Source organism: Panulirus ornatus, chromosome 43, assembly GCF_036320965.1.
Source record: "Panulirus ornatus isolate Po-2019 chromosome 43, ASM3632096v1, whole genome shotgun sequence".
Lineage (NCBI taxonomy): Eukaryota > Metazoa > Arthropoda > Malacostraca > Decapoda > Palinuridae > Panulirus > Panulirus ornatus.
The window spans coordinates 26734121-26746269 of record NC_092266.1 but is presented as its reverse complement, the minus strand read 5'-3'; the positions used below and the strand labels follow the sequence as shown (position 1 = coordinate 26746269).

The window sequence follows — 12149 nt, the reverse complement described above, 5'->3', positions numbered from 1 at the left end:
ATAGATACTGGCCTGCATTCTATTAATTTCCAAGTCTTCAGCTAGTGGATTTTACTGACTGTCTTTGGGGTTTTATTTCATCATTTAGTTTGACTTTCTTTTGAAGGACCATTGATGTTTTAAGCAAATGCAACAGATACCTGTACAAAGATTACATATGTACTGATCTTTCAAAACACTAGTTGGCAGTACAATATTCACAACAAATATTAGGGCTCAACCCAAACTGTGGTAGAGGAAGACATTAGATTTTTCTCATTCTCTCAGTTATGGGAAAATTGTTGAAATGGCATTACTGTAAATTAAGAATGTTCCGCTATTACTCAGAATTAAGTGATCAATTAGTTGTCAAAACAGCATTTATAATCTCATAAGATTCTGTGATTACTCGCATTACATACTGACAAAAGTAAAGGATTACAACTTCTATTTTTGGCATAATTCTTGAATTGTTTGGTTACAAGCCAGATCACTGTAAATGTTGTTGAAACAGGAGACACAAAAAAGGCTAGAAAGCTCCTTAACACCCCATGTAATTCAATGCATTTGATGAATAGATCATTTCCAACCTCTATGGTTATTATACATGAAATTATTATAAACCCATGTTGGTAAACTAGTGACGTCTCAAGATCCCCTTTTCTGAAGTTGAGTTGAAGTTTTGTCTCACATGGTCTGTGAAACAAAAAATTACGTCTTATGTATGCAGTGAGGTATTATGCTTTTATCCATTTTAGGAAAAAAATGCAGTTTTAAGAAATGATGTAACTAAGCTCAGTTATTTACTGTACATGTAATAACTTTTGTTTGTCATTTTCAAAGTAATTTCTAATACAAAGAAATATAGACAAATTGAATTACATTTTATAGATATGTGCAGTTCAAGTGCACAGTTTGAAAGAAGATACTGTATTGAAAGCATGAGTCATTGTTGTGAAGACATATAATCATAACTTGACAATTTTTATGGTTTCTTTTGATGAAGGGTAATAGCACAAATAGTTAATAAAGTGAAACGTAGTGCAGTAATGCAACTGTTCTGAAACACAACTCAGCACAGTACAGGAATATAAAGTTTTGTTCTGTTGTATATGACAATTAGAAGGTGGATGTGAGCATGAGGCCATTCTTCATCTGTTCCTGGTGCTTCCTTGCTGACTACAAGTTGGAATTAGAGAAAATGATTCTTTTGAATGTTTAATCATTACATCAGTCAATCTACCAATTTTTCCCCACTTGCTGTCGAAAATCAGCAGTATATGTTAATTTTTCCTTTTTAGTCCAAACCTTTAGATATTCCTCCCAGTTTTATGGAATGAATTCTTGTTCACATTTCAACTTGACCCATTTGTTTTTTATTGATTTTCAAATTCATGTTACTGATGCTGAAGAAGTAGCCTTTCTTTCACAGGGCCATGTGCCAAGACATGCCCAGCTCAGCTTGTCAACACAGTTGCTAAGGCCCAGAAACTCACTGGATGCACCAGAATTGAGGGTCCCCTTATAATCAGGTATGCTAACAGAAAATAGTGGAAACTTACTTTTTTGATGTATATGGGTGTACAGGCTATTCTCGGTAGAGGATGATAACAGTTTTAAAGATAGAAGAGGGGTAGTTTGAAATTTCAAGAACCAGCCATATTTTGCAAATAGGCTGGCTGGAAACATTTATCAGGATACAGCAAGAAGAAATGAGAGTACATTTTCTTCTTGTCTCTTCTTTTTTACTCATCAGTTACTCTTCATAGTCCAGTTTCATTTATAAAGTAGTGTTGCTAGCCGACATATTATCATGAGGATTGATCTATGAATTGTGTTTTTTTCCTGTACTTTGGTACACATCATGAATGAAGTTATCATTTCTTCTTTCATACTTGTTCTTTGTTTTCCACATTAACACTAGGAACAGCCTAAGGAAATGCCTCATTTGCTCACATCCATTCTCTAGCTGTCATGTTTATTGCACCAAGACCAAAGCCCCTATTCACAACAAAGCCTTGCAGACCATTGTGTGGTTTCTGCTGGCTGATTCATACTCCCTGGTTCATTCCATTTAACAGCAAGTCCCCCTGTATGCTATATTGCTCCAGCTCACCCCATCCTGTGCAAACATTTCTCTCTTCTGCCCGTTTAGGCCCCGAACATTCATAATCTTATTCAGTCCATCCTCTCATCTTCAGTTTGTTCTCTTTCCTTGTCTCCTCCACTTCTGGCACATATAACTTTTTTGTAAACCTATCCTCATTCATTCTCTCCATATATCCAAGCCATACTCTTCTTATTACCACACTTTACCCTATCACTGTTTCCGGGATCAACCTTACTCGCACCACATATAGACCTCAGACATTTGATTTCCAACACATTCACCCTCATCCATACACTTTCCTCTATAAGCCATGCCTTGCATCCATAAAACATAATTTGAACAACTATACCTTCAGACATACCCATTTTCACCCACCCAGATGACAGCGTCTACTTCCACACATTCCTCATTGCTCCCAGAACCTAAGCCCACTCTCCCACTCTATGACTCGCTTCTGCTTCAATAGATCAATTCTCTGCCATGTTCACTCTCAGGTTTCTGAAGCGCTTCACTAATTCCAAATTTCCTCTGTTCAAACCCACACCCCAACTAACCTGTCTCTGTGCACTGCTAAACATAATAAGCTTGCTCTGATTCACATTTAATCTCAGGCTTTCTCCTTTCACGCACTCCCAAACTCAGTCAGCAACTTCTGTGTTTCTCACTTGAATCTACCACCAGTGCATCTCTCATCGGAACAACAACTGATTTATGTCCCAGACTCCCCCTTCACCCCCTGCAAATTGCATACTTGCAGTATATACATATGATAGTAAGACATGTTATACATGAGGTTGAGAGGTGATGTGAAACTTGTAAAAATATGTTTATGTAATGCAAGGTCAATAGATGAATAAGCATTATAGATCATTCATCATAGTTGTATCCTATATCTGACAGTCCTTCATTATATTCCCATCATTACCAAGAGGAAAGACCATTGTTGAGGAGCTGAATACCAGCCTTGGATTAATTGAGGAAGTACATAATATATTCAGGTCTTCAGTTCACATGCTCTTCTCTCTCAGTTTCCTGGCAAGATTGTGGTGTGACACAGTATAATGTAAATTTCTGTTCATGTAATGCACAGTCAGTAACTATAAGGTTAACAGATGAGTAAGCATTATAGATCATTTATCATAATCATATACTATATCTGACAGCTCTTCATTATATTCCCAGCATAACTGGAGGGAAAACTATTGTTGAGGAGCTGAATGCCAGTCTTGGATTAATTGAGGAAGTAACAGAATATGTTCGGGTCTTCAGTTCGCATGCTCTTCTCTCTCTCAGTTTCCTGGCAAGCCTGAGAGTCATTGGAGGTGCAAGCCTGTACAATGGGAAGTGAGTAACTTGATCATTTTAGTATATCAGTCTGAGCCTTTGAATATTGTCAAGTTCCAATGTACATATTTTAAAGATGCAAATTGTAGCTGGATTTTTATAAGTACTCTCATTTGTGATTGAGTTACAACTGCTGTTGAAATATTGCTTTCTGCATCCCAGGTTATGTGATCTGCATGTATAGAGATCAAACAGTGATACTAATATAGATAAGTTGACAAAGTCCAGAATTGAATATGTGCCTAATTGGGTGGATGGTATTGCTTGAAACGTGGGTTTAGTGATTTAGTATGCTCTGCTATGATTCCAGGCATTTAGACTGTAAAGGACTTGGATAATTTTGTGTGTCATTGCTATGTATTTTTATTTTAGCCATGTATAATGTGCATTATGATAAAATGTTTTTGTTAACATTTAAACTTTATGATTCCACAGAAGATGCTTAGGATCATTAATGTATAAGTGCCAATATTTGCAGACTTTGTTTTATTCCTCTGTCAATATCTTGACATTGTATGGTTGTCAAATGTGTTTTGGTCACTACAGATGCTTTGTTTTGAGTAATGTAAGTAAATGTAATTGAAAATGTGTAAATGCATGTTAATGTGTAAATCCAAATCAACCCAGAGGAAATTGAAAGACAGAGATGCCTAACTTTTGCCTATTTCTCAAAACATCATCAGGGCAACGGTTGCTTTGAAGATGTCTTGAGAAAGAGATGAAACTTGGCATCTCTCTCTTTCAGTTTCCTCTGGATATATTTGAACATAATCTCCATGGTACCATTGAGGTTATTTTGATGTGTAAATATGTTCAGACATATTCCTTGGGATAGGGGAGAATGAAGACTTACTATATAGTGAAGGGCAACAAAGATGATACATTATTTAAGAGAACTATTACAGAGAAAGGCTAAAGCTTTAATTTGCCAACCATGGAAGAGTGAGAGTTGACCTGATTCATTGATGATTTTTTTTCATACCGCAAAACTAAAAAAAATCACAAGCTGAACCAGTCATAATGTAGGCAAGGTTTGGTAAGTACAAGCAACACTGCCTCCACTTTTGTCAGAAAATTTTTTTCTGCCTTATATTGGTGAACTTTCAATGCTGTAAGTGTCTCCATAATAACACGATCCACATAACCCAGTGATATTGTCAAATAATTCAGGATTATCTTCTGCCTGGTCCTCTACTTCTAGTTAAAGAACAGATTTTCCTTCCTGGAAAACTCATAAATATGTGCTTTCATCGGCATAGATGGAAGATGACTGACAGTAGGGAGAATTTATTGCACACTGCCACTTCAGCCACTACCCAGGCTTCTTGTGCAGCCTTAAAATGGAAGTGTCGAACTAAATATGAATATGTCTAAATTTAAGCATTAATCAGCTTGAATGAGTATCTGACTAGACTCTTTAAGAGGGTAAACCATGTTATATTATGTTGAAATTGTACATGCTGGTTGCTTGCTGCATCAACATGTGTTTTGTGTGATTTCAACAGTTTTAAAAGAATCCAGTTTAATTACTGACTGATAGATATCCTAGTTTCCCTTTCATAACTTCTGTCTTTTTATACTTCATACAATTTCCTCTTCATAACCATGAAAAGACACCAGTTATTAAATGGCCAAGAGTTCTATATGCTGTATATTTTAGTCGTGCAAATTCTTATGAATAAGGGCTGAAGTCATATTTGGTACATAATATTTGATAGCTACAAAATGAATGTTTGTAGTTAAGACCATTGTTTGTTTTTTGTGACACCATCTTGCATAGAAAAAATAATTAAGAGTAAAAAAAGGATGAACTTAGTTTGATGCTTACTGATGCTTATCACAGGTATGCTCTATATGTGCATGGAAATGACAATCTGGAGGAGATCTGGTCTTTGGAAACCCACCCTAACTTAACCATTACTGAGGTAAGTCAGGATTAAAGATTGATTTTATTTGTCATTAGGGGCATATTGAGGGAAGACATATGAAATGTACCCCCTTGAGCTATACAGTATACAGTGAACTGTACAATAATGATGATTGAATGTTTTTCAATTATATCAACCTTTTAGCCCTTCAAAAAGGAAATATAGATGAATAAATATAAAATATATATATAAAGTGGTTTGGTCACATAGAGAGAGTGAGTGGGGAGGGGTTGACCAGGGGGATATATGTGTCAGAGGTGGAGGGAACGAGGAGAAGTGGGAGACCTGATTGGAGGTGGAGGGATGGAGTGAAAAAGATTTTGAGTGATCAGGGCCTGAACACACAGGAGGGTGAAAAGCGTGCAAGGAATAGAGTGAATTGGAACGATGTGGTATACCGGGGTCAACGTGCTGTCAATGGATTGAACCAGGTCATGTGAAGCGTCTGGGGTAAACCATGGAAAGTTCTGTGGGGCCTGGATGTGGAAAGGGAGCTGTGGTTTCAGTGCATTATTACTTGACAGCTAGAGACTGAGTGTGAACGAATGTGGCCTTTGTTTATTTCCTAGCGCTATCTCACACACATGAGGGGGGAGGGGGTTGTTATTTCATGTGTGGCGGGGTGGCGATGGGAATCAATGAAGGCAGACAGTATGAATTATGTTTCTTTTTTTTTTTTCTTTGTCGCTGTCTCCCGCGTTTGCGAGGTAGCGCAAGGAAACAGACGAAAGAAATGGCCCAACCCACCCCCATACACATGTATATACATACACGTCTACACACGCAAATATACATACCTACACAGCTTTTCATGGTTTACCCCAGACGCTTCACATGCCCTGATTCAATCCACTGACAGCATGTCAACCCTGGTATACCACATCGATCCAATTCACTCTATTCCTTGCCCTCCTTTCACCCTCCTGCATGTTCAGGCCCCGATCACACAAAATCTTTTTCACTCCATCTTTCCACCTCCAATTTGGTCTCCCACTTCTCTTCGTTCCTTCCACCTCTGACACATATATCCTCTTGGTCAATCTTTCCTCACTCATTCTCTCCATGTGACCAAACCATTTCAAAACACCCTCTTCTGCTCTCTCAACCACACTCTTTTTATTTCCACACATCTCTCTTACCCTTACATTACTTACTCGATCAAACCACCTCACATCACATATTGTCCTCAAACATCTCATTTCCAGCACATCCACCCTCCTGCGCACAACTCTATCCATAGCCCACGCCTCGCAGCCATACAACATTGTTGGAACCACTATTCCTTCAAACATAGCCATTTTTGCTTTCGGAGATAATGTTCTCGACTTCCAAACATTCTTCAAGGCTCCCAGGATTTTCGCCCCCTCCCCCACCCTATGACTTACTTCCACTTCCATGGTTCCATCCGCTACCAGATCCACTCCCAGATATCTAAAACACTTTACTTCCTCCAGTTTTTCTCCATTCAAACTTACCTCCCAATTGACTTGACCCTCAACCCTACTGTACCCAATAGCCTTGCTCGTATTCACATTTACTCTTAACTTTCTTCTTTCACACACTTTACCAAACTCAGTCACCAGCTTCTGTAGTTTCTCACATGAATCGGCCACCAGTGCTGTATCATCAGCGAACAACAACTGACTCACTTCCCAAGCTCTCTCATCCACAACAGACTGAGTTGGCCATGATTATGGCATTCAGTTGTCTATTCTGCCTCAACTAAAATAAAACACAAATCAACAGCCTTGTAGGGTGATCTTTGCACATAGCAGTATTCTTTTCATTAGAATATAAGTGCCTTGAAGAGTTTCATATTGATTTATCATCTTAAGTGCAAGCTGTACTATCTTTATTCTTAATCTAAGTTATCTGTATTGCTTCTTTAATTGTGGCATCTTTGATCTTTTCAGAGGAATGCTACAGTGCTGTTTCATTCAAACCCAAAGCTATGTTACAAGAAAATCAAAAACTTGATATTAAGCATTGGCCATAACATAACTAAAGACTGCAACATGGAACTCACAAATGGAAATAAAGTTGCTTGTAAGTTTTGAGAGAAGACAGGTCATAGAATATGGATGAATGCGCAGGACTTGCATAGTTGAAAGTGGCAGTAAAATTTTAGTGCAAAACTGTTAACATGCACATGCACTCTGTTTTTATGTACTGCAATCTCTTGTTTTTTGGAAATACACATGCTTCTTTCTGATTCTTCAGGTACTGTGTCTTTACCTATTCACTAAACAGGATTTTTTCCTCTGCAGCAAGTCAGCCCTTGTAGTCTTTTACTCAAATCATATTTGCCGCATGCCTTTGTTTGTTAAATGACATGAACACCTCTTTATAGTATTTTCTCTGTTCCCCATGGTCTGTGCCGGCTCTCCTAACACTTCACTTAGGTACAAACTCTCAGTATTGGGTTCTAATTGCATTACTGGGAAAAAATCTTGCTAAAATCCTTTTGCTATAACAGTTACAAAGGTTATACTGTGGGATGGAGTAGTGGGCATACTTTCTGCGTCAGTATATTCAACATACTAAAGTGAAATGTCTTTAGTTTGGGATGGTTGGGATTGAGCAATTGCAGGACTGATTTTTCTGGATTATAGAGAGTGAACATTTCCAAGGATTCTGAATGTTTGGCGAAATTGAAATCCAGAAAAGCAAGCTAATTATATTAATAGCATATAGTCATCTGATTGAAACCATCCTGTACTAACATGATCATCCACTTTGAGGAAAAAATTATTAAAAAGAATTTAACTTCTTTCCATATTGTGCAGAGTATATTCTGGCTAAGCATTTGTTAAAACAATAAGGAATACAGTACAGTATTACAAAAATAGTTTGTAAAAAATGTTTTATTGATTTATCTATATTCATATATAAGAGAATTTCCCTGGGGATAGGGGAGAAAGAATACTTCCCACGTATTCCCTGCGTGTCGTAGAAGGCGACTAAAAGGGAAGGGAGCGGGGGGCTGGAAATCCTCCCCTCTCGTTTTTTTTCTTTTTTAATTTTCCAAAAGAAGGAACAGAGAAGAGGGCCAGGTGAGGATATTCCCTCAAAGGCCCAGTCCTCTGTTCTTAACGCTACCTTGCTATCGCGGGAAATAGCGAATAGTATGAAAAAAAAAAAAAAATATAAGAGAATGGAAAGAAAAAGATATCTTTTGGAGAACTTGATTGAAAAATGAGTTAAGGACAGAATTGATATCTACAGAACTAGGATATAAAGAAATATGATACTGTAATAAAGGAAAACATTTGTCGAACCATTGGGTTTTTAGTCCAAATGAATAAACATAATAAAGATAGGTGGAGTATTTTGATAGATGGCAGATGTGACACTGACAGCTTCATAGTTGCATATGGTGAGTGTAGGATAGTTTCCCTCCTTATTACAGAGTAGTACAATGTTGAGTCTCTGTTGAGTCACTGATTCAGTGCAATGCAATAGATTGATAGCTGGATGAATGCATTTCTCGATAGGAGTTGCTTTCATTGTAGAAAATTCAATGTTTTTCACTTGGTTCAAGTCTTAGATGGTAAACCTTACCATTACTGTATTTAGCATTTTTTTCTTTACTGAAACCCCTTTGTCAAGCTTCTGTATAATTGCTACCTTCATGATTACAATAAGTGTAACCTGCTTATGTTTGCCAGGACTGAACTTGTAATCCAAAGGCCCAATGGCAAGCTCAAATGATACAGAACTACAGTTGATTATTCAGTAACATTCTTTGTAGTTGCTAGTTTATTAGTCTTAACTATTGTTCTAAATAATGTTTTATTACTTTTGCTGTAAATTACTTAAACTATAAGTGTGAGGTTTACATAGATCTACATACAAAAATAAGTTACTAATGTTAGCTTTGCCCATGGTTTTATAGTAACCGACTGACTGAACTCTTTGTAAGAAGTGATCTCTTCTTCAACTTCACAATAGCATTGTATATTTTCTTGGTTTCTTAGTGTGAGAAGTCTTTGAGGAGGACTAATACTCCTCACTTGCTTCCTTCTTCTGCACCTTCTTTTAGAAATCAGTACAGGCAATGTTTCCAGCCCCTTGCTTCTCCGCTCTTAGTCACCTTTTATTGCATCAAGGGAATATGTGGAATGTATTCATTCTCTCCTCTCCCAGGATATTCAGTTTACCATATTATTTTATTGATTATATGTTGACTGTTTTGAACTGAGGGGATGTGGAAGCTAGGTAAGGTTACCATATCAGTGCAAAGAAACCCTGAAAATAGCTGAAGTATACCAAAACACAGTTCTTGTCATCAAATTTGCCCAGTTTGTGTTCAATTGAACAAGTAGAACCAAATATAGTATGAGAAAATGTTTGTGGCCAATCAAACAAAAATATTTTATTTCACTTTGGTGTTCTTGCCATATTGCTTTTACTGGCATTGACTTGTGTGCACTCTTTAAAGTATGTATTTTTCCATATTCAAGCACTGCTTCATCCTGAGCCATTCAGATTTAGAAGTTTTACCTGTAAGTGATGCTGTAAATGTAGAGACATCATTGAATTGCTGTATGGTTTTATAAGTTGCAGTGAAAGAGCATCTGGCAGTCTCATGTGTTTTCTGATTTTTGAGGGGGATGAATCATCATTGATGCATTACACTAGATATTCTAGACTTATACTTTGTTCTGGCCATTTCTGAGTGAGTGGTCCCTCTGTTGCTTATAGGGCTCTGTCCACAATGAAAATATGTTTTCAGTCTTCAGAAGGTACATTTTTAACTGTTTGAACCAAAGAAAGGTAGTGTTTCACATTTTACGGTAGAATACCTTGACTGACCCCATTTTCGCTCTTGCTTTTAACAAACTAGATGTAACTTTCCACTTCATGAACAACTTCTGCCTTATTTGTAGGCTCCAAAACTCTCTGTAAAATCATGATTTTAGGACCATATTATCTACATTGTCATGTTTTCATACCATTATTGTGTTATATTGTATTCCTACTTTATAATGTTTTCAAATATGTTTCACTACCATTGACTAAATATGGAGTATTTATAAGGTTTTATGATTCTGATGAAGTTTGCGAGCATAATTCCCTTTCAGCTTAAGATCTTAAAGCATTCAAAGATTAAGTCATGGGAAAACTTTTTTTTGATAGTAATTCAGAATTAGTTTCAAAATATTGTTAATTTCTAGTATTAATTTGTGTGCCAGTCATGATTTGCTCTTCTTTATTTGGTTCCTTACATTACCTTCATATGAGTATTACCTAGATTAGTTAGCCTCTTGCATGCAACCTGTTGACTTACATAATGATAATTGATTCATAACCCCGTCAACAAAAGTCATCCACCAGTATCTCACATCATTGGTCTTTAAGTATAGTTTACTTCATCAGGCACAATAATGAAGCAGCCTGTATATGTAGAAGCATTGGCAGAGAAGGGCGTTGTAGAGGTCAGCTGGAAAGCAGCACCTATTAATGAAGATGACCGAATGCTCACTGGCTACTACATATATTACAAGCCATCTAAGGAGGAGATCATAGATCATATGACTGGTCGGGATGCCTGTAATGAGTGAGTACACTTGATAAATGATGTTTATGTATCAGGAAATGTAATCATCCCCTAAGGATTAAGAAAATTCTTAGACTCCATGTGACTTAGTGTTTAGTTGCTTTTGTTCTTTTCCTGATTATTCAGATATGTCTATATCACTTCCAATAAAGTGGTAAGAATATAAAGATCCCATTGCTACAGATGATATATACTAAATATATACTAAATACTTTTTTGGGTTTCATCAAGAGTTGTTTAGCATTAGGCCCTTGAATTTGTTGAATGAAAACTAAGAGTATTTCTAATATTGGTGATTGTGACAATCTAACAACCCATCATTCAGTGCATTACCCATGAGGACCTTAAACCATTGTCCTGAGATCAGAGACTTTACAGAAATTTGGTTTATGATGATTGTAGACCAGCATACTTAATCAGGGGATATTAGTAGTAGTTGGTAGGCAGCCAATGACCAGAGGGGTATATTACCAGTACTACCTGCCTGGGTATTTGATGTCTTTGTAGTGACCCAGTACTTTAGAGACTGTCAAGTTGCACTATTCTGACTTTGGTAGCTGTCTTTTCTTTCAGCCTCACTCACAGGTGGACTACTGGCATTCTGTTCAAAAAGCATACTATCTTCTTTTCATGCATAAATTTGGCAACACTTAACTCACAGAGCTCTTTTTTTTATAATCTAGATTTTCCTGTGGAGAGCAGTATGTGCCAGCCCTGCTTTTTGGCAAAATGGTGGGAGCAAATGATAGAAGCAGTAGGTAGGAGCATTTAAACAGGAGCATTAGGTAGAAGCAGTAGGTAGGAACATAAGACGGGAGCATTAGGTATAGGTAGTCAGCAGGAGCCTTATGTTGGAGCCTCTGCAGACACTGCACTAGAGTTGCCCTTTGCCATTGGCTTGTTGAGAGTAAGGCACTAAAGACTAAGAAGCAGTACTGGAGACCACTAGTTATGGAGACTATTATATTGTTGTGGCCATCCCCTTGAGAGAGTTCCTGGTAGGGACAGGCATCCAAGAGATAGATAGATAGATATGACATTTATATCTTGGAGATGACATGAAAAAGCTAAACTATTTCATAATTTTATAGAAACTTTGTATCAATCTTTTGTAAACATTATTTTCATCTGCAGCTAGTTCACTTGAAAATAAAGTTATAAGATGGTTAAAAGAGGTATTTTGCAATTGCTACTTTTGGTGTGTTATAAGCAGTAGTTATCTTTTGTC

The 12149-nt window shown here is 37.1% G+C and overlaps 1 protein-coding gene across 1 annotated transcript in view; it reads left to right on the top strand.

The window, feature by feature from the left end:
* The window catches only part of LOC139762423 (insulin-like peptide receptor), a 109155-nt gene that overhangs the window by 51083 nt on the left and 45923 nt on the right, over positions 1 to 12149 (top strand). The window contains 5 exon segments of the mRNA XM_071687289.1: positions 1412 to 1511; positions 3272 to 3433; positions 5277 to 5358; positions 7275 to 7407; positions 10741 to 10921. Coding sequence (XP_071543390.1) covers positions 1412 to 1511; positions 3272 to 3433; positions 5277 to 5358; positions 7275 to 7407; positions 10741 to 10921 — 658 coding nt within the window.